Source organism: Zootoca vivipara, chromosome 3 (assembly GCF_965207765.1).
Source record: "Zootoca vivipara chromosome 3, rZooViv2.hap1.1, whole genome shotgun sequence".
NCBI classification, from domain to species: domain Eukaryota; kingdom Metazoa; phylum Chordata; class Lepidosauria; order Squamata; family Lacertidae; genus Zootoca; species Zootoca vivipara.
The window spans coordinates 101,231,638-101,259,124 of NC_142586.1; the positions used below are offsets into that span (position 1 = coordinate 101,231,638).

The window sequence follows — 27,487 nt, forward strand, 5'->3', positions numbered from 1 at the left end:
CGAATCCCATAGGAATGCATTGGGAGAAAAATTCGTAAGTCGAAGCAACCCTATCTAAAAATTCGTAAGTAGAAAAAATCCTATCTAAACCGCATGCAAGATGGCGGACGGAGCTCCATTCGTAAGTAGAAACATTCGTAAGTAGAGTTATTCGTAAGTAGAGGTACCACTGTAATCAGAAATAAAATGCAAGAGGACAAGGACTGCACCCCCTTGGGGTTAGTTTATTTATTACGGTATTTGTTTATTGCATTTATATCCCAGCTTTCCTTCCATAAAATACATACACACATAATTTCATTTGTATGTTGCCTTTTCTGCATGTTGTTTAGGGAAGTTTTAATTTTTTTGACGTTTTATTGTGTGTTTACTATTCTGCTTTTGAGCCGCCCAGAGTGGCTGGGGAAACCCAGCCAGATGGGCAGGGTATAAATAATAAAATTAATTAATCATTAATTATTATTATATTATTGTTATCTCAGTTAAAACCGCACTCAAGGCAGCTTACAACATTGGGGGAAATACATAAATTGCAATCATAACAAAAGTAATCATATAAAACATCAAAGTACACAACCAAATTGAAACAATTTCCACAGAAATCATGAGAATGATACAGAAAAAAAATCATAAAACGATACCAAAATATAAAAATCAATAGCAGCAACAACCCCACCCCCAATAACAAAACCCCCTAAACAATACCTCAGCCCAAGAGTCTGTTCAGCAGCCTCAGCTTTTGCAGCTGGAGTCAGTCCAGGCCCCACCCTCCCAGGCCAGGTGGAAAAAAGCTTGCAAACAGGGAGAAGCTCTTCTAAGACTCACAGCCAAGATGGTCTCAGAAGGTCCTGATCTGACACCCTAACTGCTGAGCCTCTTAGGCTTGCTGATCAGAAGGTCAGTGGTTCAAATCCCTGTGACGGGGTGAGCTCCCGTTGCTCGGTCCCTGCTCCTGCCAACCTAGCAGTTCGAAAGCATGTCAAAATGCAAGTAGATAAATAGCTACCACTGCGGCGGGAAGGTAAAAGGCGTTTCCGTGCGCTCTGGCACTTGTCACAGTGTCCTGTTACACCAGAAGCGGTTTAGTCCTGCTGGCCACGTGACCCGGAAAGCTGTCTGTGGACAAACGCCGTCTCCCTCAGCCTGAAAGCGAGATAAGCGCCGCAACCCCATAGTCGCCTTCGACTGGATTTAACCGTCCAGGGATCCTTACCTTTATCTTAACTAGTGAGAAAAGCGCCCCAAGCATATACATGCACAGTGCTCTTGTGCCTGATTGGGGGGTGTTCATCTGGGCACCCCTAAAATCTATGTCAACCCTGTGCTCTGTGCAAACTTACTCCCAAGTCAGTGCTCGTGGGACTGCAGAACTAGGTGTCATTTAATCGAAAGCATGGGTGAACCATTAGCAGAAGCATCAGCCTACGTCCCGAAACTATAAGAAAGCTGAGCCGTGTTTCTGCCCTCAGAATGTGAATCATTTCCCTTAAAATTCGGTTTTCAACACAAAGGGTGGGAGTCTGAGAAGACAAGTCACATAGCTTGAGTGGCACACATTTCCTTTTCTGCCGCAAGGGGGCACAAGAAGATCCTTTTATAAGTCAAGACTCTTGACATTTTGGAACCGGGGAGGGACACTTGATTGTGGTCATTATTATTATATGAGTGGTTTCTATTTCCAGAAGTGGAATTATTTGGAAAAATGCTCTAAATAAAGTACAGTTCTTACAAGGAGACGGGCTGCTAATGTATCATTATTATTTTCCCCGCTGTCCTCCCATAAGAACCAGAGTGATTAACAACATAGAACAACGAAGCAGAAAACCAAGCTCTCTCCCCTCTGCTCCCACCCTCTCTTTCCAGGCCACGGCATAAATTCTAGGTAATGCAATAGACGAACATAGAATTCCAGGGACATTCACCTGGCATCTTCATTATATATTTTAGGCACCAGGCGAAAGCATTCCTCTTCAACCAGGCCTTGGGCGGATTAATATTCTACAGCCTTTTAAATGTGTCTGTGGGAAAGGGGTTGGGTTCTAGTGTTTTATTGTTTCGTTTTGATCGTTTGCTTGTGTTTTTGTCTTGTATTTTATTCTGTGAACTGCCCTGAGATCTTATGATGAAGGGTAGTGTACAAATTTAATTAAACAACAACAGCAACTCTTTAAAAAAAAAAGGACACAGGTAAAGGTAAAGGGACCCCTGGCTGTCAGGTCCAGTCGCGGACCACTCTGGGGTTGTGGCGCTCATCTCGCTTTACTGGCCGAGGGAGCCGGCGTACAGCTTCCGGGTCATGTGGCCAGCATGACTAAGCCACTTCTGGCAAACCAGAGCAGCGCACGGAAATGCCGTTTACCTTCCCGCCGCAGCGATACCTATTTATCTACTTGCACTTTGACGTGCTTTCGAACTGCTAGGTTGGCAGGAGCTGGGACCGAGCAACGGGAGCTCACTCCGTCGCGGGGATTCGAACCGCCGACCTTCTGATCGGCAAGCCCGAGGCTCAGTGGTTTAACCCACAGCGCCACCCACGTTGACACAGATTTTACATCTAATCCAGGGTTAGAGACCCAAGTTTGGGAAACTATGATAAAACCAGGCGAATGAATTGGGAACTATATTGGGGATGGAGGGACCTGTGTTGGTGGACTCCAACTCCCATTAGCCCTACCAGAATAGCCAATGGTCTAGGATAAGTTAAGTCCAGGTCTGGATGGTTAAGTCCAGTCCAAGGTGACTATGGGGTTGCGGCGCTCCTCTCGCTTTCAGGCCGAGGGAGCTGGCATTTGTCCACAGACAGCTTTCCGGGTCATGTGGCCAGCATGACTAAACTGCTTCTTGCGCAATGGGACACTGTGATGGAAGCCAGAGCGCATGGAAACCCCATTTACTTTCCCGCCGCAGTGGTACCTATATATATCTACTTGCACTGGTGTGCTTTTGAACTGCTAGGTTGTCAGGAGCTGGGACAGAGCAACGTGAGCTCACGCCGTTGCGGGGATTCGAATCGCCAACCTTCTCATCAGCAAGCCCAAGAGGCTCAGTGGTTAGACCACAGCACCACCCCAATCCCTATACAAAGGCTTTATATACTAACAGCAACACCTTGAACTTGGCAAGGCAGCAAATCGGCAGGCAGTGCAGAACTGTTAGCAGAGGTGTTATATGCCAGCAGGGTCTCGCTTCTGTCAGAAACCCCCCTGCAGTATTCTGCACTTTCCAGGTCAAGTGCATCCTCATACGAAGTGCACAAAAGTGCACTACCAAGATGGTAATCCCATCTTGAAGACACTGGTGCCTGAATTACTATCACCAGCTGATGTGCCTACATATATTTGTTTTCAGTGCATGTAGGTGCTTCAGACCTGGTGGTCTGCACTGAACGCATGCGTCCTGCAATGTAAAGTAGCCGACAGATTTGGGAAGAAGGGGCTTCATCGGAGGACATGTCCTTTAGTACGTTGTGACATAAACAACGATCCATTCAGACACTTCTGTTCATAATAGGCCTGCAAAATACTCTTCATTCAAGAAGAAGGAAGTCTATAGGTTCCTTTACACAACCTATAGAAGGCCGCCCCAGCACAGTGCCCTTTAAATGTTTTGGACTACAGTTCCCATCAATCCCAGCCAGCATAGTCAATGGTTAGGGATGGTGGAAGTTGTAGTTCTAAGCAACTGGAGGTTGTGGAGCTCTTGTTATGTCTATGGCATGGCTTCCCAAACTTGGGTCTCCACCTGTTTTTTGGACTACAATTCCCATCATCCCAGACCACTGGCCCTGCTAGCTAGGGATGATGGGAGTTGTAGTCCCCAAAAACAGCCAGGGACCCAAGTTTCGAAAACCATGGTCTACGGCATACATAGTTCCCCCCCCCAAAAAAATTCATTTTCTTCTTCTTTGGCGATCACTTGTAGCCGAGTAAGATTGTCTTCCATGAGCATGGTTTTAAAACAGCGAGTCTGTAAGTGACTGTGGAGGCCAATTCTGCATCCACAGTGGGGACATAGGTTTCCAGGCGGGAGTTGATCACAGTAAGGGTTTGCCAAATGTGCCTTCCTCTTAGAATGTTTTTTTCCTTTCATCATGAGTTCGAGCATCTTCAAAGCCCATGGCACCTTTGGTAGAGGCTACAGTATCCTCCAATTGAAGCGCTCGCAGGCCAGTGTTTCCCAGTTCTCGGTGTTTATACTACATTTTTTAAGATTTGCCTTGAGAGAGTCTTTAAACCTCTTTTGTTGACCACCAGCATTGCACTTTCCAGTTTTAAGTTTGGAATAGAGTAGTTATAATCATTTTATTGTCATTTTATCATCATGGCAACACTGTGAGGTAGAATAGACTTAAGCCGTTGAGGTAGGCCCAACCAAGATCACCCAGTGACCTTTATGCGTGAGTGGAGGTGCGGACGCAAGTCTCTGGCCTCTTAGACTGCTGCTTGAACCACTGTACCACACCGTGTCTTATATGCCAAGGACAAAGTGATAAGATGCTATATTTCGAAAGAGCTTTAAAATAGGATCCAGGAGGAGCTCCCAGATGTCTCCTGTACTCATCAGAGACCGTCTCATATTCCACCATCTGGGATGAGCTATCCTTCGAAGGTCTCATTCATTTGTTTTTTATTACGATTAGCCCAACCTGAGCATGATTGGGTGTTTCTTTAAAATGTCAGAGATGTTCTGTTTTTTTCCCTTTCTCTCTTCATCATATTAGCTCACAATCAAATCAATCCTAATTTACATTTCTTGCCGTTCCCTTCCTCTTAGCAACATCGTAAAAGGAATACGAAACCTCCGAGACTTATTGCGGACCATGGAAACAAAGGCTACCCAGAGCTTCAGAATGGTAAGCCCAACTCATCAGAAGATGAGGGATCTGTTCTTTTGTCAGATGGCAATTTGAGGAAAGGAGAGGGAAAAAGACAGTTGGGGTTCTTTAGTACTGCTCCTTGCTATGGGCTGCGAGTCCAGCCTTGCAATTTCCCATCGTTTAATAGGATAACGAGGTTGGATGGGATTGGATCGGGAAACCCCCATAGTGAGAAGTTCTGATTTTAGACGCACATGCCTGTTTTGCTTACTAGGTTCTTTTCCACACGAGGGCAATTGCAAAATCCGGTGACAAAAATACGTTCCTTATTGTCAGGGCTGGTGTGTGGCTACTCTCGAGTAAAGACGCCAAAGTCCGTCCTGTCCTTAACAGGTTTATTGTGCATAGTATTTACAGTGCAGAGATGCCAAGAAACATGACCTGCTAGTCACTCGCAGAATCCGGGAGTGGACGTTTCCTGTTACGTGACCAGCATAAGAGCTTGGCCACCCCGAAACGCCTCCTCCTCTCCTTACGCTTAACACCGCGCCTTAATTGTTGGCTGACGTGGTGCAAGGGCTCTGTAGTATCGCTGAGCCCTCTCTCCTCCATCCTCCTATCTTCCTCCCCCCTCACACACCTGACCGGCTGCTGCTGCTCTCGCTGCTTTCACTGGGCTATGTGCTGGTCAGGAGGAGAGGTGGAGACTCCTGGTACGGAGGTCCCCAGATATCCATGATTGGCATTTCTCAGCCTCACGTTCAATTGTTTTCTTCAGCTTTGACTAAGAGCTGTGTGTATATTGCTATTATGTGGAAACAAAAAATGCAGTAATAGGCAGAAAGTTGTATATGGGCATGTGGGAGAAGGTGGGGGGGGGAATGGAGTTTGATTCTGAAATGGATCCATTTTGGCTGTGGGGATTCTCGAGCCTTTCCCACTGCCCCTAATCTCCCCAAACTTATTGAGATGGACTGGGGACAGAGAGGAGAGCTCCAAGAAGCTACCACACTAGGGTTCCGTGTACTTTGGGTCAGCATTAAGCAATGCCAGGAGCCATGAAAAATGTAGTTCCCGTGGTTTGCAGAAGCTGGAGTGCTGCTGTGAACATGTGCTGCGATGCCCAGCAAAGTTGGGCAACATGGGAATTTAATTCCCTATGGTTCCTAGTCTCTCAGGGTGATGGCCTCACCTACTTTCAGCAGCATGCAAGTGCACTGCAAATAGGCGGTGTTTGTTCTGCATTATAAATCAGCCTGACAACAACCTACAGTAGTTAAAGTAATGAAAGCAGTTAAAGTAAAGTAACAGTAGTTAAAGTAATGAAACCTGCAGCCTGCTTTATTATTATTACTCTTGAAAAGCGAGGTACACAGAAACAAAATTAACAACACAAGGAAAAGCACACTGCAATAAAACTATGGGGTGCTGGATAAAATCAAGAATCTGCATTAGAAATATATATATATATATATATATATATATATATATATATATATATATAAAATGTGTGTGTGTGTGTGAGAAAAGGGCATGTGGGTGGGTCTCCACTTTTCTCTTTTCGGACACAACGTCCCATGCGAATGTCCAAAGGATCTTAGAAAGTTTGCAAAGACAAATGTCACACCTGGGCCACGTAAGACCCCCCCCCCAAACCCCTGTTCCAGAACACACAACTCACCCTAAAGTGCATGCTGGGATATAGAAGCCAGAATCAGGAGATTCTGCACAACAGCGGCCTCTAGCGGTGGCTACACTGGTACTGCAGGTAGGAAAGCTTCCCTCTCCACAGCAGCTCGGCTTGGGTTTTCAGACTAGGCCGAATAGAGGTGGGGGCTCTCCTGGGTAGGGGGTGGGGGGAGGAGGAGCGGGAAAGGCCATGGGTCGGGAGGGTGGGGCCAATCACAGGGATGAGCCGGGGTGGGGGGAGGAGTCTGAAGGGGGACTCTGAGGGTCCATTTAACAGACTAAGCTACAGCAATGAATACCTGACATACAGACCGGGACATGCCGCCACCGCCACCGGGGAAATTGCAGGGATGCAGGGGGAGGAGGGGGTACAGGGAGGGGACTGGGACCAATCACAGGGATGTGATGGGGGATGGGGGGAGAAGGGGAAGCTATGCTTCATGGATCAGGACAGGGTGGGGACAGTCACAGGGATGAACCGGGGGTGGGGTGGGGGGAGGGGGCTGAATAGGTCATGGGTCAGGACAGAGTGTGTGGGGGGTCACAGGGATGAGCCACAGCAACGCATGGCCGGGCCCGCTAGTAAAGAGTAATAATAAAAGAAAACTAATCTTTAAAAAAAATTATTGAGAGTATTTAAACCGAACAAAATAATGCAGAAATATATAGTGTAGAAATATAAAGTCTAATGTAGAAATGTAAAGAAATATAGAGCAAAAAAGAAAGCAAGCAACTATAATGCCATATAGTATATAGGTATGTAAGTGTTGTCATTATCTAACGACATAATCTTTAAAACCCCGAGTAAAGTACTAGGAAGCTGATTCTAAAGCTTAAAGGGCTTCTACCGCCACTTGCTTCCAGTCTAAGGAACGGCATGACCAACAAAAGATTCCCATTACCAGTTCTTTGCTGAAATCATGATGCACGCATAGACACTCTAGTCTCCCCTGTCTTCCTCCAGTGCCTCTGAGAGATGTTCAGAAGCCTTTTTTAATAAACCACAGCCTATCATTTCATCCAATCCTGACAAATGGTGGCTGATCTTAACTATAGCTTTAAAAAACCAAAAACCAAGCTAACTTCAAACTATGAATAGGAGGAAACTATAATTTGTTCCATGGTTTAAGCTGATGCAGGGGGTTAGATGAAGTTGGAGGTCGATTCCAACTCGGTGTTCTAAGGCTAACCACAGTGTAGGGTTGGGATGTAACACTAAACTGTGGCTAATCAAAAATGGGAATGAAAGCTTCCCTGCCAGCCATGATGATGGAAGATCAGGGAAAGGTGGGAGTCCAATGCTGAGTGTGGCTTGTTCCCAACATCTCAGAATCATGGTTTATCATGATGTTTGAATAGCCACTTCCTCAAATTATTGGTGATGTAATTGCTTCTAAATCATTGGGCTATCTCGAAGGGTGAAGGCTTCAGTTTTAATATTGTATTGCTAATTCTGTTTCAAAATATTTTTAACAGCATCAATGACAAAAACACTTTTTAGATAAGATTAACATGACAAGGCATGCAATTAAATTAATTTGGAATACTGCATGGCAATCTGTGGATGCCTTTTACTTGCATTGTATTCTAAGCAATAATAATGCTCTCCCCCTTTTCTTTTTTCTTTTGCCAAAGACTTATAATATAAATCAAAGACTTGGGCTATTCCAATTTGTCTGGTTTTATTCATAACAAAAGTGAAAGTAATTGAAACAGCTAGTGAAATGTGCAGTAGAGCAAGCACCCCCACAAACACACGCAGACACTCTCTCCAAGAAAGCAGAGCTTTATTGACTGTGGCTTCCCCCAAAGAACGATGCAAACCATAGTTTACCCATCGCAGAGTGGTAGCTCAGTTGGTGGAGTATGAGACTCTTAATCCCAGGGTTGTGGGTTTGAGCCCCATGTTGGGCAAAACATTCCTGCATTGCGGGGGGTTTGGACTAGATGACTCTTGTGGTGTGGAGACTAAATAGGGGAAGGGGCCACAGTTCGGTGTAGAACACATGCTTTTCATCCCGAAAGCCCCAGCTTCAATCCCTAGAACCTGCAGCTTATGGAAAAGAAAAGGAAAAGGAGAAGGCATCAGTTGTTGGGAAAGACTCCTGGCTGAGATACAGGAGCGGTTCTGTCTGTTGGAGCAGACAATTGTGTGCTGGATGGGAAAATAGCCTGAGCTAGTTGAACCCGGCCCTCTCTGTTTCCTAGCTGGTGAGTTGTGTCCTGGGTTCCACTTAAAATCGTTTAGCCGTTCATTCACAAATGTTATCCATATATACTACTGGAGGTGAGAATCCTAAGAACAAAGCATTTCTCTGTGTACTTGAGACAACTGGAAAGGTGAGTCGTGTGTGGCCGTCATGACCGAGTTAAAAAAGCAACCCGATGCAGATCCGACGTATCATGTGTACTGGCTCGTAGCCAGTGGTGTAGCAAGGGTGGGTCGCCCCGGGTGCCACCCTGGAGGGGGGGTGACACTCGGTGCCCCCCGGGTGAACATTCCCCCCCCCTGTTGCATAAGATTTTTCAACTGATCTTATATGTTCTTTCAATGCTGATTTCATATCTGAAGTCGGTTTTGTTCTGTAAGCTCTGGTGTTTTTTTGCAATTCATGTTTTTCACTTTTCACCAGAGCCAGAGCTGCGTGGTGGAGGTGGTGGGGGTGTGACAAAAAAAAATCTGCACCGGGTACCACCTGGGCTTGCTATGCCTCTGCTCGTAGCAAGTTGAATCATCAACCTGGTAGGCAAATAGGTGTCTTACTGTGGGCTTTAAAAAACACACGTTTCCCTCATTCTTCTCCAGACGGCTGCCAAGCAGTTGGCAGAGCTGCTTCTCCACTCCCTGAGCGAAGATTGTTACTGGAGCCCCTTATCTGATCCTCTCCCCGAGTTCATGAACAAAGAGGATAATTTGTACATCTGCACTACCCTTCGCAGAAGACTGCAGCTACACACCGGAGATAAGTGCGTATAGAGTTCTTTGGGGCTGTTACATCCAGGGCCAGATAAAATAACATGAAAGGGCAGGCAGTCAAGGCACTTAGCAATGGCTGGCTAGTACTGTTTGGTTGTATGCTACTCGCAAAACCCTCCCAGTCGTCCGCTGCGTTGGTTGTGATGCCCTGGAGATTTCAGTTCACTTACTCTCCTACCAACCTAGCAGTTCGAAAGCACGTCAAAGTGCAAGTAGATAAATAGGTACTGCTACAGCGGGAAGGTAAACGGCGTTTCCGTGTGCTGCTCTGGTTCACCAGAAGCGGCTTTGTCATGCTGGCCACATGACCTGGAAGCTGTACGTCGGCTCCCTCGGCCAATAACGCGAGATAAGTGCCGCAACCCCAGAGTCGGTCACAACTGGACCTAATGGTCAGGGGTCCCTTTACCTTTTTACCGAAGGCGAAAGAAGCGCTCTTCACACTTGAGTCATGTGATGACAAGAGTTGTGGAGCTGGGTGCTTAGCCCCGCCCCCAAATCACATGTGTCCTTCCTCAGCTGTCATAAGACCATGTTTGTCATAACTTGGACAGTGGCGAGAGGTGAGAGGGAGTTACAGTACGAACTTCTCTATGAACGGAGGCTCCCTGTGCCATTTGGATAACCTATTGGCCTAGTTTCTGTATTGTTCCCAAAGCCTATACATGCAGGAATACCCTCCCTGCTGCAGACATTATGGTGAACACGTTAATGGCAAAGACAGGAGATGCAATGGTGGGAATGGGAGTCAATGCATGGCCTCCACAGCCTCCTTCCCCAGGCTTACCCACTTCATGGGAGTAACAGGTGAAGTGGGCAAGAATCCCTCACAGATTTCTGATACTCTAGTGTTGTTGTTGTTGTTATTGTTATTGCTATTGCTATTGTTATTATTTAATGAGTTTATATACCACCCTATACCTGGAGGTCTCAGGGAGGCTCACAGAAAAGATCACAACATATATAATCATGATAAAAACATCAACCCATTAACACCCCCCACCCCGAAAAGAGCCACATTTTAAAAGGGTATAGGATGTCAAACAGATCAACCAAAGGCCTGGTTAAAAAGGAGCGTTTTTGCCTGGCGCCTAAAGGTGTATAATGAAGGCGTCAGGCGGACTTCCCTAGGGAGAGCATTCCACACACGGGGAGCCACTGCAGAGAAGGCCCGTTCTCGTGCTGCCACCCTCCGGACCTCTTGAGGAGGAGGCACACGAAGAAAGGCCTCAGAAGATGATCTCAGGGTCCAGGTAGGTTCATATGGAAATAGGCGGTCCTTGAGGTATTGAGGTCCTGGCACCATGAGGGAAGCAGAAGATCAGTTTGGCTGGGGGGGGGGAAATCTAGTAACGGGAAAGGATATGTGTTAGCTCACAGGGTCTGAAGTTGGAGGGTTGGGAGATGGGTATTAGGGAATGAAGGTCTTGGAGGAATGGCAAAGAGCTGAGGAGGTCTGTGCTGGATTTCAGATATCAGCTCAAAACCACAGGCAGGTCTTTGGTTGTGGGTCTCTGTGGGCCCCATACAATCTGTGTTTTATTACCATTTTCTTAATATTCCATCTGTGGAAACTTAACTTGTCATCTGGAGGTTTTTTGGGTTTTTTTGCCCAGGAGAGAAATTGCTTCATGTGCAGAAGTTGTGTCTAACCAAACAGCTTTGCCTCGCTTGAGTCAGGGCTGAGTTTTCTCCTAGGATACACCCTGCAGCTTTTAGTCATCCTGGCCTGAAGAAGCGGTTATATAACGTATGAATCATGCATGAGACGGTTCAAGTTACTAGTCCTGTGGTGGTGTTAACAAGAGTGTCCCATGAGCGAGCTGCTGATGTTGCTTATATTAAAACAACAGGTTTGTTTGTCTTTCAGCATCTACAGCCCCCATGACAACGTTGAAGAGGCGCTCCTCCTCCTCCTTATCAGTGAATCCATGGTAAGCCAGATAGGAATACTGTACTTATAAAGAAGGGGAATAATGAAAGCGTGCGATAATCATCAGGATAAGGCTTGATATTTTCAGGATGGCATTTCCAGGTTTCTTTCACGATCTGCAAACTGGCTTCCTGTTCACAAAATCTTGCCTGTTCAGTGGGGAAGAAAGCAGCAGTTGTCTTTTAATACGGCACAGAGAGAGCGCTGCTGCTTGTTTTTGTTTTTTGAAGCATCGCTCGATGATGACAGATTAAGCAAATGTTCAGCAAGCAGTCTGAGAAATTTAATAGAAAACTGTGAGTCACCCTAAATGTGGCATAGGAACAATATCATTCTCTCCCCCCCCCTTCTTTCTTTTGCAAAACACTGTGTTATTTGAACCTTATTTTAAAACCGCCCAGAGTGGACCAGTTGACAAACAACAGATCTCTAGGCTACAGAGATACAGCTATGGTGCTTTATGATTTATTGATGTATACCTTGGGTGTGTTTTTTTATAACAATAAGGTGGCTTACCTAAAACCAATGTAATACAAAAGAAGAAGGAAATGCAACTTTAAAAACAAGCAGTTTTGAACAGAAGAATGCGCAATAAAATCAAGTGTATCTACAGTGCCCTACAAGGCAAACTTAACAGGATTTTTTCACTAAGGCTGAAGTTTACAACATTTGGGCGAGTAACAGGCCAGGGGCATGATAAAATTATGCACAGTGCGGAGAATTCTAGAACCTGTGGTCATCCCATGAAGAATGTCGAGAGATTCAGAACAGACAAAATAAAGTACTCCACACAGCGCCTAAGCTGAACTGTGGAATTTGCTTTCACTAAGAGGCAGGGCCGGCTCTAGGTAGAGTCCCGATGGCACGGTGTGCCAGGGCGCCGGGCCGGTAGGTGGGGCGCTGCACGGCGAAGCCGCGCGGAAACCATGCTGCACCCTCGACCTGCTCGAGACTGCCCTGCTAAGATGCAGCGATGGCCACCAGCTTGGATGGCCTTAAAAGAGGAGGATTAGGCTATTAATGGCTACCGGTAGCAGCCACAATGGCTATGTTCACTTTCCACTGTTGGAGGCCGTATGCCTTTGAATACCAGATGCTGAGACTGAACCTTGTGACAGAGAATTCCATTGTTTAAATATCAACTGTGTGAAGAAGTAATAGGTTTGGGCATCTCTAGGTAGGGCTGAGAAAGACCTCTGCCTGAACCTTGGAGAGCCACTTCCAGTCTGACGGACCAATGATCTAACACAGTATGAGGCATCTTCCTGTGTTTCTTATGGCTCAGGTGCCAAAAGAATAATATAATAATAATAATTTATTATTTATACCCCGTCCATCTGGCTGGGTTTCCCCAGCCACTCTGGGCGGCTTCCAACAGAAATAAAATAAAATAATCTATTAAACGTTAAAAGCCTCCCTAAACAGGGCTGCCTTCAGATGTCTTCTAAAAATCTGGTAGCTGTTTTTCTCTTTGACATCTGATGGGAGGGCGTTCCACAGGGCGGGCGCCACCACTGAGAAGGCCCTCTGCCTGGTTCCCTGCAACTTCTCGCAACGAGGGAACCGCCAGAAGGCCCTCGGCACTGGACCTCAGTGTCCAGGCAGAACGATGGGGGTGGAGACGCTCCTTCAGGTATACTGGACTGAGGCCATTTAGGGCTTTAAAGGTCAGCAACAAAACTTTGAACTGTGCTCGGAAACGTACTGGGAGCCAATGTAGATCTTTCAAGACCGGTGTTATGTGGTCTCGGCGGCCGCTCCCAGTCACCAGTCTAGCTGCCGCATTCTGGGTTAGTTGTAGTTTCCGGGTCACCTTCAAAAGTAGCCCCACATAGAGCACATTGCAGTAGTCCAAGCCTAACCAGTCTGAGGTGGCATGCATCTTGCGCCGGCCTTCGTGCCTCAGTACATCTCCTAGAAGCCTATGTGACGTGCAGGAGTTCTGAGACAACTGCACAGGGGGTTCCTCTGTGGATTTTTGAAAATAGCATTTGTAACCCACCTTTCCTCTAAGGCAGGGTTTCCCAAACTTGGGTCTCTGGCTGGTTTTTTGGACTACAACTCCCATCATCCCTAGCTAGCCGGACCAGCGGTCAAGGATGATGGGAACTGTAGTCAAAAAACAGCTGGAGGCCCCAAGTGTGGAAATAATTATCTGAAGGTAAAAATTGGAAAGCTGATACCGAATTATAGGTTCGCCTTGGCCTGGGTTGTGTGTGTGTGTGTGTTTTTTTTTTAATAAAACATCTATTTAACAATCCACTAATAAATGAATATTCCTGATGCCTGTTCAGTGTCTATTCCTGATCTACCAAGTGCAGGTAGATTAAGAGCTGTCCTTAAAACTTCCCTTGGCCTGTTTTAGTCACCTTGCCCTCTTCAACAGGATTTCTAGTGCTGCTGAATATAAGCGAGTGCTGTCTCTAAGCTGGGAAAGGAGCGTTTTTCTGTCAGCATTTTTCTCCCAGAACCCCCACCCCTGAGGATTTTTATTTTGAAATGCTTCCATTTACACAATGAAGACCTGTCCCTCAGTTTTGATGCAGTTGATAAGCCTGTCACCCAAGCCACTGTCGCTGTCATTTGGTACTGTTTTTTGTTTTTTTTTAATGGCAAGAGAATGTGTTCCCCTCGGTGTGGCATCTCCCAGGCATGTTGTAGATTAACAAAACACACCACAAGTGGTGCAGAGTAATTTGGCTGCCTTCTCTCTCTCTCTGTCTTCCCTCAGCTGAATTGGAAAACAGACTGCCTGTAGCCAAGACTAATAAACAGTGTGCCCAGTGTAACAGAGTTTGGGAATCATTTATCACCGTCTTATTATTGAGTTAAATGGCCAGATGGGATTTGACCTGGAAAAATGTCTGAGAAAGAGGGAAGGTGGCGGAAGCAGGACTGCAAAAATTTCTGTTGCCTTTTGCTTGAGTAAGGACAGGAAGAAGAGGCCTGCTGGATCAGGCCAAAGCCCATTTAGTGCAGGTGGGAATCTCCACATACGATTCCCAGCAACGAATACATAGTGCCGCCAGCAAAAGAAGCGGGACATCACCATCTTGGCTAGCAGGCATTCATAGTTTTATTCTCCCTAAATTTGTCTACTCCTCTTGTAAAGCCATCCAAGATGGCAGCCCTTACTACTTCTTGTGGGAACAAATTCCGTAGTTTAACCATACTCTGTGTGAAGAAGTACTTTTCCCCACAGTGCTATTTTTCTAGAGAAAGAGGTGCTGGAGCTCACCATGAATGCCTCCCTTGTTCTCTTACAAAGGCAATGGCGCCCATCTGAGAGGTGCCAGAATTGAGTTCCGGCAAGTTCTGACTGGAAAAAAAAAGCCCTCCATCTATGTCAGGTCTCCTCTTACCTTTTCTCCAAACTAGGAAGCCCCAAATGCCGTAACATTTCCCCATAGTGGAATTGCTCCACTCCCTCGGTTATTTTGGTCGCCCCCCTTTCGTTGTACCGTTTGCAGCCCCGCAGGAGCCTTTCAGAGGCGTACACAGTATTCTAAGTGTTGTTTGCACCATAGATTTGTATAAAGGCATTAGGATATTTTGACAGTTTTATTTTTGATTCCTTTCTTACAATCCTTAGCATGGAATACCATCTTTAACAGTGCTCCCCACCAGTTTTCGTGGGACAGATGTTGAGCTAAGTGGCCTCTAGCTTCCACACTCCCAATTCTTCTTAGTTTTTTTTTTAAATGCTCCATTCTTTTCGTTGGCTCTATTGGGTTAGTTGGGTAGAATTCTACAAACTAATAGCGTTTTCCCTTTTTCGGCTGTGGATCCTTATGCAGGCAAAACAAGACCAGAATCTGCAATGCATCTCAACAAGCTTTGGGAAACTCAAGGGCAAAAGATTCCTGCATTGCAGGGGGTTGGGCTAGATCAGGCATAGGCAAACTCGACCCTCCAGATGTTTTGGGACTACAACTCCCATCATCCCTGACCACTGGTCCTGTTAGCTAGGGATGATGGGAGTTGTAGTCCCAAAACATCTGGAGGGCCAAGTTTGCCTATGCCTGGACTAGATGACCGTTGGGGTCCCTTCCAACTCTACAATTCTATGGTTTGCAGAAATAAATAAAAAATATTTCAGGTTGAGGGGAGACCCCAAAGGTGTGCATAAATCAGAGACAGACCTGTGAGGACTGAGCACGCTCAGCGTGCACTGAATGCTGACTGACTTGGTATGTGAATATGTGTTTAAAACTAGGTGTGTGTGTGGAACAGAGTGTCCTGGAAGAGAAGAAAATGGTTGAAACCCTGAACAGGCACAATCCGCCCTGCAAAATTTTGTTGCAGACCCTATTTGCTGGTCGTCGTTTTTTTTTTTTTTAAAATAGCAGTGTAGGTGCTATTTTTAAGAAAGTTCAGCTGCATCTCCGCTCCCTCATTCCACCCAAGGAACTACAACAAATGCTTTTACTTCACTTCTGTAGAACAGGGGGAAGGAGGCTGGTTGTTGTTGGGCAGGGGAGGGAAACGTTGGAGGAGGGAACGACTCCCCCCCCCCCGGTACTACACATCCCCAGTGCAAACAAGATGTAGGGTGCAGGTTGGTGGCTAGGAAGGGGACAATACAATAGCGTGAGCCTGCCCTGGTGAAAACGCTCTCCTCAAATAACTTAGGTGTTTGGTTATAATTGATAAATGCTTATCAATTTCAGAGCAGAGGGTAATCTCCAGTGAAGGATTTCAACAGCTTCAGTATTGTTCTTTATTCCAGAGCTGAGTTTCAAAGCTCTCTAATATGAAAGAGGTTTTATACGGAGTCACTCATAATTCTGATGCTATCCCGAGATAACTTAAGTCATGTACGTTTGCTCCCATTACCTCTCTCAGTCATTTGTTCCCCTCTGTTCTCCTCACAGCTCCAAACGTCATGTTCCCACCCGCGGTTCTCTGCCTGTCACTCTTTCTCACTCCACCCAGCATCCCATCCCACTTCCACTCTGTCAATCATCACATCACTCACTCTTATGTCACAGTGCCCTGTAGTTCTGTGCTCCGAATGAGCTCATTCGGCTTACGTCAAACGCCCCCCCCCCACCCGTGTGTTGAATCGGACAACCGAGCGCATGGTTAAACGACAGAGTTTGCTACCGCAGGATGTGGTGATGGCCGTAGAATCACAGGATGACCGTAGAACCATATTTTGAAGGTACTAGAGGGTGCTCGGTGGTCTGCCTTGCTGGCTTCCTTCTTATCCGCTTTGGGACATACAGGGGAGTTGGGGGCCCCAGGAAGGATTTTTCATTTTTGTCTGCCGTCGGTCTGAATTTGCAACTCTGCTCCAAGCTGGAGGCACCATATGGTGATTCTGCCACGTCACCATCTCTGCATAACATTTCTGTATGTAGAGCACTCACATAATTGCTTTGAAAGGTCACCCTGCGAGTATGGAATATGATTTTGGAAGCAGCCCAGTCCATTCCTGAAATATATGCACATTTGCGGGTTTTCCAGTGAGCGTCCCTGCATGCATTCTTAAGGACTAGAAACTCTTCTTAGAGACGGAAGCAACAGAGATGTCCGTTTCTAGAACGCAGGAAACGGACTTATACCAGCTCAGACTATGTGTTCATCTAGCCTAGTGTTGCCTCCTCTGATGGGCAGCTGCTCTCCAGGGTCCTAGAGACAGAAGGAGGAGGAGGAGTTTGGATTTGATATCCCGCTTTATCACTACCCGAAGGAGTCTCAAAGTGGCTAACATACTCCTTTCCCATCCTCCCCCACAACAAACACTCTGTGAGGTGAGTGGGGCTGAGAGACTTCAGAGAAGTGTGACTAGCCCAAGGTCACCCAGCAGCTGCATGTGGAGGAGCGGGGACATGAACCCAGTTCACCAGATTACGAGTCCACCGCTCTTAACCACTACACCACTCTGGCTCTCCACCAGTGATCCCTTTTTAGCTGGAGTTGTTAGGGACTGAACGGGGGACTTTTCTGCATCTAAGGCATGTGCCCTGGCCTTTGAGCTACATGCTTGCAGAGGGCTCTTCTGCTTGGGCCCTGCTTGTGGATTTCTCACAGGCGCCATTGTGAGAAGGGGATGCTGGGATAGATGGGCCGTTGGCCTGATCTCGAAGGGCCTTCTTATGTTCTTGTAAGCACCTGAAAAGGAATCTCAAATAGTCACTGGTACAAAGTTTAAGAATTGGCAAATTCACATGTCACTGTAGTGAAATGTGGCCTTGTAGGTAAGGTGTTACTATGAAGTTTCACTAAATAAATAAGTTTCAAACAACCCCCAGCTATGAGGAAAACCTCATAGTTGTACAATATTAGACGTTATTTGACTACATTAGTCAAAATGCAGTGATTTGAATGTGTTATAAACAAGCAACACCAGATGACGTCAGAGACCACAAGACCTTTCTATAGCATTTTTACATCAGGTTTTTTATTTATTTAGAAATATTGTTATAACGATTTAATTTCTGACTTACGGTATTTATAGTGTTTCCCCCCCTGTGTGTAGATCCATCCACTCTCCAACTTTCTTAAGTGATTATGGTCAAAAGAAGAAACACTATTTGTGCAAGTGATAATTAAATTGTATTTTTATGTTGTGAACCGCCCTAGGGATGAAAGGTGGTATACAAAATATTACCGGTGTTATTATTATTATTATTCCATGTTCCTTCTGCATTTGGTGTATGGCATCATTGCCTGTGCTTGGAACATATAGGAAGCACTTCCTTTTTATTGCAGTGCTAACAGGCGGTATTTGTAGTTACATGTATTCCTGTCCCCTTTTTTCGTAAGCCCAAAGCTTGCGGTAATGTACTAGTTCGGGTGAATATTCTATCTGTGCTAAGGCATCACTTTAAATTTCCTAGTTTGGCCCACTGACAAATGCTTGAAATAGCTGACTCTGATGCGAAGCTGATTACTGGCTTTCAGAATATGTGGGGGCTTGTTCGGCACAGCTATTTTTCACAAATAAACGCTGCTGCAGAGCTGCTGGTGCAGAAACTTTTTAATAGCGTGGTATGCAATGTGTGGAAAGGTTTAATTGACAGTGAGGTTGATTATGCACATCCTTCCATAAACTTCTGCCTTTCCCCACTGCTCTTTTTAAATCTTCCTTTTCAAAGAATGCCCCGTGACAAAGTGCCGTTGATTATGGCCCACAGAAGATTAAACCTCCAGAAAAAAGCTTTCCTTCACTGAATAGATTTTAACGTTCCTCTTGTATTAGGGCATAAAGAATAGCCACACCTCTGGGAACAGTTGAGGAGTGAGAGTATGAATTGGCTCTAAATCCATTTCCTGCTCATCTCTCTCTGCTCAGAGTGAATTGACAAGTTCAAATGACTTTCTTTTTTTGGGGGGGGACATGCCCACCCACCAGTGATAGAGCATCTATTTTACAGGGAGGTAGCCATGTTGGTCTGGCGCAGTCGAAACAAAATAAAAAAATTCCTTCCAGTAGCACCTTAGAGACCAACTATGTTTGTCCCCACCCTCTCATTATATATAAGGGTCTGGTGACTTCTCTTTCAGTGTATCTGAAGAAGTGTGCATGCACACCAAAGCTCATACCAATGACAAACTTAGTTGGTCTCTAAGGTGCTGCTGGAAGGAATTTTTTAAAATTTTGTTTCCACATGATCCAGTAGATCATACTGGATTATACAGGGATTCAGCTGATACCCAGCTGCCTTTCTGTTCTCATTATGATCTATATTCCTGAGGGCAGATATTCCTGTCACAAGATCAACGAGGTAGTTAATGGAGAAACCAAGAATTAGCCTTATGGACACCTTGTGGGCCCAACTGGTGGTGGCTTGTCAAATCTCCCAAGACTGGTTTTAGCAGATGGCTGGAGAGCGAGGTCAATTCCTGGAGACTCCAAGCCAAATCTAGGAGAGGAGCTCACAGGAGGCCTGGGGAGAAGGAGCTGGATAAAACAATTAGGATTTATTTATTTGTTGCACTTCTGTTCAACTTTGTTCTCTCTGCTCCTGCCTTAGATGGCTTTACAAAGGGGAACAAACAGATACATGGAGATTTCAGTAGCTGAAGACTACCCCTTGGGGTGACAGCAAGCATGTCTCTTAATGCCCGGTAACAAATGTGGGAGGGGGCTGTCGCTATCTTGTTCTGTATCAGACTTCCCAGAGGCATCTGGGAACAGGATGGTGCTCTTATGGGTCCATAGCTGTGCTTTTTGGAGCTGTTTGCACTCTAGGGTTTGCACCTGACAGGGAAAATAAGTATGTTTTAAGCAACATATTCTTTTGCAAGTCAACATTAACCTGAGGAGGACTCTCTGCAGCCGTGCTGCAGTGCAAAACATCTTAAAGCCGAACCGTTTTGTACTACTAAGCAGTGCAGACCCTCCAAGTGTCCCTATTTTCCAGGGACAGCCCCAGATTTACAGAAGCTGCCCTAGTTTCTGATTTGATCCTGGAATGTCCTGCTTTTCTTTAGGACGTCCCTGGTGGCGCTGTGGTTAAACCACTGAGCCTAGGGCTTGCCGATCAGAAGGTTGGCGGTTCGAATCCCTGTGACGGGGTGAGCTCCCGTTGCTTGGTCCCAGCTCCTGCCAACCTAGCAGTTCGAAAGCACGTCAAAATGCAAGTAGATAAATAGGAACTGCTCCGGTGGGAAGGTAAACGGCGTTTCCATGTGCTGCTCTGGTTTGCCAGAAGCGGCTTTGTCATGCTGGCCACATGACCTGGAAGATATACGCCGGCTCCCTCGGCCAATAATGCGAGATGAGCGCACAACCCCAGAGTCGGTCACGACTGGACCTAATGGTCAGGGGTCCCTTTACCTTTACCTCTACCTATTTCCATCAGAGGGTATGGATGCCCCTGTTTTCATTGGAGGAATGTTGGAGGGCATGAGTGGGGTACAGAGGGTTTGTCGAGCTGCCGTCCAAAACCCTGCCATTGAGTTTTGAGACGATTGTATTGGAGCCACAGTTTAGAGAACGCCATAACATTGAAAAGAGGATGTTGCGATACTTAACGCAAACCCACATTTTTCAGACCACGGGAAAAAGTGGAGGAGTATTCTTTTGTCTTGCATCGTTTTAAAAGGTTGCCGTCGTAAACTTGCAGGCAGCTGAAGTAATTGGGCGCACCATTTTAAGTGCAGCCCCGGGCCTTGAAGCATTCTGGTGCTGTGGGGCCTCTTGTCGTCTCTCATTCTAGAGGTTTCCGAGAGATAATCTGAGGGAATCGTCTCCCAGCATTTCTGTAAATGCATTCTGCCTTCCCAAATTAGCTTCCTGCGGATGAAAGCAGGGGGCTGCATATGGGCACTTTTGCTTGGACATGCAGTGCATAGATGGCGACCTCTTTCTGAGGTGTGCTTGGCTGTCTCCGCTCGTTCCTCCGGGACCTGACCTCTCTTTTTATTCTGAATTCACTCCCAGGCAAACCAGGACGCAGTAATTAGCCGGGCCCCTGACCAAAAAGACGACCGAGCCATCAGTCTCCGGGATGCGTCGGCGGTTTACGATCTTCTAACTATCACGCTGGGCAGAAGAGGGCAGTATGTCATGCTTTCTGAGGTATCTACTCCTAGGTTTTCTTCTCTTTCTTTTTTTAATCCTCCCCAAAACAACAAGGCAGCACTCTATGTTCTTCCAAACACACACCAGCTTGCTTATAACGTTTGCTGAAGTGTATCCAAGTGGCACTACATCTAACTGAAACATTTATGGGTATACACATGTTCTGCCTGGGGCCGTGTGCAATTCATCCCATGACTCCAGAGGAGGGAGACTCCTAAGGCCACCTTTCTTAACGCTGGCAGCGTGGGAGCTGCTGTAATGCGCCTTCTTCCCACGACGCTGCAGCGATACGAGGAGCGTAATTCACTTCTGAAATTTTGCTGTCGCGGGATGTGGGGATGGCTGTCAGCTGAGATGAGTCGGGCCTGCAACAAAACGTTACACTGTATCAGGCATCCCCAAACTGCGGCTCTCCAGATGTTTTGGCCTACAGCTCCAATGATCCGTAGCTAACAGGACCAGTTGTTGGGGAAGATGGGAATTGTAGTCCAAAACATCTGGAGGGCCGAAGTTTGGGGATGCCTGCCCTGTATCCTCACCTCCTAGCAGGAGAGTTCCTATAGGTCGCACCATTCCACCCTCCCATTTTCCTACTCTTTCTTTTTTTGGGGGGGGGCTATGGAAAAACGAGCAAGGTCCCAACTAAAGAAGAATGGCAACTTAAACTGATGGAGTTATGCGCAGCTTGCGGGTCTAACATAAAGAATAAGAGAACATGAAGAAGATACGTTTAAAGAAGATTGGAAAATGTTTACTGAATATGTGGGGGGGGGATTGTGCACGCTTGAAACCGCTGGCAGCATTAAGATAAAGTCAACAGTGTAAATAAGTTTTGATGGATGTAACAATGGAATACTGAATGGTTTAGTTTATGTAAGATATGCAGGGATTCATGTCATGCAAAATGAACCATGGAAAGAGAAGACGGGAAGTCACTGAGATTTTAAGGTTGTTTGAATGAATATTCTAAATTGTAAAACAGAAAATTTAATAAAAATTATTGGGGGGGGGAGAGGAGACACACACAACTTAAGAGAATTGGATCTAATATATTGATGAAAATGTGTTCTCCCAAGAGGCACCCAAGAGACTTTACTTGATCCCACCGGATCAGGGTGTCTCTTGTGCAGCTAAAACCTGAACTATGCCAGATGGACATTTTTTTATCCCCACTGAAAAATATAAAATCACCTAGGTCCCCCCCTCCCCCAACCTTTTGGTAATGAATTCCACAAAAGTTGAGAATCTGCTAGTGATAATACTTGTGCTTTCTTCTTTTTCTCCCCAGTGTTTGGAGAGAGCAATGAAACTTGCGTTTGGTGAATTTCACCTATGGTATCAACTGGCTCTTTCCATGGCAGCTTGTGGCAAGGTAAGGCACAAACAAACACAAAGAACATTTACCTTCATGGAAAAGTTTCCATTATCTGTACTCAATTCTCCAAAGCAAATGGTAATTTGAACTACTGTTGTTGTTTGTTTACATCCCATCCTTTCCCCCAAACAGGCCCAGTATGAGTATTATTGTAATATGATATTGATTAATAGGTGCATAAAGTATTACTCTAATCACAGTTTCTTCCAATGCTGAGCTCAGGTGGTTGAGCGTGTTAACTCTATCTTTTCCTTTCTAATTTAGATTTTCATTGAATTTCCCCCCCAAAATATTACATATTAACTTCAACTTTAATATTAATTCCTATTGGCATTTTGACTTCCTACCCTTACTTCCATGATGTTCCCACCCTTCTTCCTGCTGCATTGTACACCATACATTTATCCAATCCATATCCTCTAGTCTATAACATTTGTTATCATTTCGTTTCTGCTGCTCGTACTTCGAATCCTGCTCCCTGACTCCATTTGACTGTGGCATTTTGAGTACGTTAACTCTCAAAGCAAAGTTGGGTTGCCCAAAGAACAAAGTACATTCTATATAACTGGAGCACAGCCTTTCTTTGCTGAAGTACAAACATTTGTGAACTAAATAATCTTGGCTACGATATAAGGCAGCTTTTTATACTGCAAGGATGTTCCTGGTCCCCTACCTAATCTTGTTAAATATTCTGGAAGCTAAATGGCATGATCTTCGCGAATTGATCCGAGATCTGTAAAATATTCTGTGTCTGACACTTTGAGCAGAAGCAATTTCTTTCTCCATCTGTGCAGTATTTCAGCCCAGGCACTGAAACTTTCCCAAAGGATTCCGGCTCTATCCTCTGCAATGCTGTCATCTCACTAATGGCAGGGACAGGACATGTGGACTAGGGTTTTTTTATCATACTCTGCAGCTTGATGGCAGAGAGCCAGAGGGATGGGGGCAGGGAGGAAAGAGGATGCTATCTCCCCAGACCACCAAAGGCACTTGAGGTTTTCCAAGGCAGAAGATCTCTTTTCACCTGTCTCTCTGCCACAGCCAATTCCTGACCTCATTAGAAACATGAGCCCACATCCCGAGGTTTTACTTTCAGACTTGCAGCACCGGGAATAAATATGTGACATGATGGAAACACAGCGTGACAAGCGCTTCAATTGCCCCACAAATCTTCAAAATCTTTGATCCTAGTACAGTATCTTGTAAAGAGTAACCAGAGGATCAGCTCTTGTACTCATCTTGTGTCCTGGACCCTCTCTGCTGTGGTTTCTTTATTTCTTATTTATTTATTGGGTTTATATACCACCCTATAAGGGACCCAGGTGGCGCTGTGGGTTAAACCACTGAGCCTAGGGCTTGCTGATCAGAAGGTCGGCGGTTCGAATCCCTGTGACGGGGTGAGCTCCCGTTGCTTGGTCCCAGCTCCTGCCAACCTAGCAGTTCGAAAGCACGTCAAAATGCAAGTAGATAAATAGGAACTGCTCCGGTGGGAAGGTAAACGGCGTTTCCATGTGCTGCTCTGGTTTGCCAGAAGCGGCTTTGTCATGCTGGCCACATGACCTGGAAGCTATACGCCGGCTCCCTCGGCCAATAATGCAAGATGAGCGCACAACCCCAGAGTCGGTCACGACTGGACCTAATGGTCAGGGGTCCCTTTACCTTTACCTTTATACCGCCCTATACCAAGCAGCTCTCAGGGCGTTTCACAGAATAAAGTCAAAATACAAAACCACAAAATACATACTCAAAATAATAACAACAACAACTCTATAACCCCTCCCCCCCGGGGGAAAAACACATTTTAAAAAGGCCTAGGTTTTCCAACCTGAGCTTGGTAAAAACACCACCTTGTAAGCGCTCGTAAAAGGAGAAAAATAACACCGATTTTCTCTTGCTGGCCAACCTATTAGTGCAATGCAAAGGTTTATCCGTATTCATACTTTATAATGGCGTTTTGACTTTCTTGAACAAAGGCTGTACTTTCTCAATCAACTGCAACCTGCAGCCTAATTTTGAAAGTTCGGATTTCTGAGATGAGTGGCCTGTCCCTTTTCCTGCAGCAGCCTGTTGGGTGGGAAGGGAGGAGATGCCGGAAAGAGAGAGAAAACAAGGTTTGGGGGCACACCATGTGTGTCATGCCCTCCACATTACTCCTGAAGGAGTGTAGCCCTTGACGGAAAACGGGTTGCTCCCTCTGTTCTAGGTATGCAGTCCCCGTCCCCCCACTATGAACAGCATGGATCATGAAATGTGCTGAATATAGTTTGCAGGTGCGCTAGTGAATTGATAACTACTAACAAAAAATATACTGGCTTTTCTCATTGTTGCGATGGAAGTCAAGGTGTCACACACAGGGGCTCCTCAGCAGCTTCCCATCCCGGCACAGACTAGAGCCAGACCGGATAGCTTCCACCAGGGAAAACTGCATCAGATCCGTCCAAATTCTAGCTCTCCATAAGGGCTGTCAAGTTTTTAGGCAGGAGGGTAGTTGGGAAACAAGGATGGAGAGTGGCTAGCTTTTCTCCAACCCCAACTCCCTTATACTTAGCTTTCCGCACAGGATCCAAACACGGGGAACAAAAGTGGCGGGGGCACTTAAACCAGGCTCAGAGGTTCCTGAGTAAGAATTGTTTGAAGATGTTTCTCTTGCAAGGCCACATGAGGGTCGCTGGTGCCAATCAGAAGCAGGCCTTTGGTCTCTAGCGCACACGGAAGAACGGCCAGTCCATCTCGGAGACAGGAAACAGGGTCTGAAGGGGATATGTTGCTGTGTATAATTAATAGGGATGCATACATGCTATGCTGGTTTTGCCTGCCCATAAACATGGAACACTCGTAGCTTAGTGGCATGAATCACTGCTCCTATGATTCAAAACAGAGTTCCCTTGGGGAAAGGGGTTGATTGTTAAATCCCTAGATCCGGGGATTGTAGCATCTGTGGGGGGAATAGGGGTATCCTGGCAACTCTCGGCATCCTCAGCAAACTACAGTTCCCAGGATTCTTTGGGGGAAAGCCGTGTGCTTTAAATGAAGTGAGGAAAAGGCTGGCTACCATCTTAGTTGACTTCAAAAGGGGACTAGCCAAATTTTAGGAGGACGAGGCTATTCTTTCCTCTAGAGCAGGCATCCCCAAAGTGCGGCCCTCCAGATGTTTTGGCCTACAACTCCCATGATCCCTAGCTAAGAGGACCAGTGGTCAGGGATGATGGGAATTGTAGTCCAAAACATCTGGAGGGCCGAAGTTTGGGGATGCCTGCTCTAGAGCCAGGGACACTGTGTCTCTGAATTACCAGCCTCTGGGGAACCATAACTGGAATGGTCTGTTCTGCTGGTGGCATCTAGTTGGCCAGTGAGGGGAACAGGATGCTGGAAGCAATGGACCTGGGGTCTGATCCAACAGGACTCTCCCTATGTGTAGTACTGACAGTGAGAACACAAGATCTGATCTTCTAGAAGAGGCTCTAATTCTGATTCCCTTTGGCTGTGTGCGAATGAAGGCCCATGGGCAAAGGAGACAGCAGTTCTGCCTCCCTTAATTGACGCTTGAGATATGTTCTGGGCATGGCAAGGAGTGAAGGGGAGGCTTTGCAAAGAGCTGCTCTGCTCTCGCCGATGCCTTGGTTACTCTGAGCTTTTGCGTGGGCGAGAGAATCAAACGGCTCCCAGCTGATGTTTGCTGTGCCGCTGTAAATTTTGGCAGAGCGTCGGGCGGGGAAAGTGCAGCGAGGCTTCTCTGCAATCCATTATCACCATTTTCGTTGGGCTTTCATCTCCTTCCCTTTTTTTCTTTTAAAAAGGAAAAGGTCGGCGATGTGCAGAGGCAAGGTGCTCCCTTGCTGTTTAATAAACTGTGTGCCGAGTGCATTGATATTCAGAGATGGTTGTTAACCTGGGTGACTGTTTCACATTTTAAGTGGCTCTCATGCCAGTCTGGTGTCGTGATATAGAGCACTGGATTTATATCCCCAACTCAGGTGAGAAGCCCATGGGATGTTCACTGTGACACATGTGTTGCCTTTCATGTGTCTGCTATGTTTGCATGTATAGTGGGGGAAGGGCTAGGGTTAACACCTGTCCCTAGGAAAACAGGATCTTCCTGTTTTTGAACAAAAGTGTCCCTTGTCCAGTTTTGGCCCCAAATGGTAGTTGTGTCGCTGTTGGTGCAGCTGAGGAAGAGCCTGGCCTGGCACAAGGGCCAATAGAAAGAAGGGAGAAGGAGCGATTTCTCCTTTCCTTCCATCCCTCCCCCTCTCCTTCATTCCCTCTCACTGGTGGACCCCTCAGCTGCCACCTGCCAGTCTAGCATGGTGCGGGGCTGCCACTGCTTGGCATCCTCTGCCGCCCTGACCAGACCTCTCCTTCTCCCTCCTCCTCGCCCACAATAAACACTCCAGGGGGATGTTGGTCAAGTAGCAAGCAGGGTCAGCCAAGCTTGCAGGCCTTTGGATCGCAATGTATGTTGTCGACTTTCTGTAGAAGGTCTGGAGAGCATAGGAGGCTTTCTGTCCCTCTTGGGCTAACGTTCCCTGAATTGTGGAGGAAACCTTAACAGGGTATTCCTCTGTTTTTGCACCTCTCCTGCCTTGTGTGTGTGGCCTTCACTGGCCAAGCAGGTGCTGGGGAATGTGACGTCCCTGTTGTGAAGGGGATAATTCCACAGAAGAATCTGCCTCTGGGTGTTCTGGAGTCTCTGGCACAAGGAACTCCTGGCTGACACCCACCTTCCTATCCTAGCCACTACTCCATGTCATGATAGGTGCTGGACCACCTTGTGTCTTGCCTCACTTCAGTCTGTTGCTCCAGCTACTTGTTTCTGTTTCTGTTTTGGAGAAAGGGGCGATATTGGTGCCCGGAGCAAGAAACAGATGGATGTCGTGTGTGGGAGAGAATAAGGATCAGTGCCCCTGTTTTAAAGTAAGATGCTGCAAGATAGCTCAGTTGGTAGAACATGAGACTCTTAATTTTGGGGTCATGGGTTCAATCCCCATTTTGGCAAAAGATTCCTGCATTGCGGGGGGTTGGACTAGATGACCCTTGGTGTCCCTTCCAACTCTACAATTCTATGATTCTATAAATGCGAAGGAGGCCGAGGTCTGGATTAATGGGACCTGTTATGCCCTGCTTAGCCCTGTGTCTCGGCCAAACGCTGCTGCGTTTTGCCG

At 46.3% G+C, this 27,487-nt stretch overlaps 1 protein-coding gene across 1 annotated transcript in view; it reads left to right on the top strand.

Annotated features, from left to right (window-relative positions):
* Positions 1-27,487, top strand: part of TTC7A (tetratricopeptide repeat domain 7A) — a 169,859-nt gene that overhangs the window by 16,819 nt on the left and 125,553 nt on the right. Inside the window, exons 6-10 of the mRNA XM_035111163.3 lie at positions 4,774-4,852; positions 9,312-9,472; positions 11,353-11,416; positions 20,810-20,947; positions 22,239-22,322. Of these exons, the coding sequence (XP_034967054.2) occupies positions 4,774-4,852; positions 9,312-9,472; positions 11,353-11,416; positions 20,810-20,947; positions 22,239-22,322 (526 nt within the window). The remainder of the gene's footprint in view (positions 1-4,773; positions 4,853-9,311; positions 9,473-11,352; positions 11,417-20,809; positions 20,948-22,238; positions 22,323-27,487) is intronic.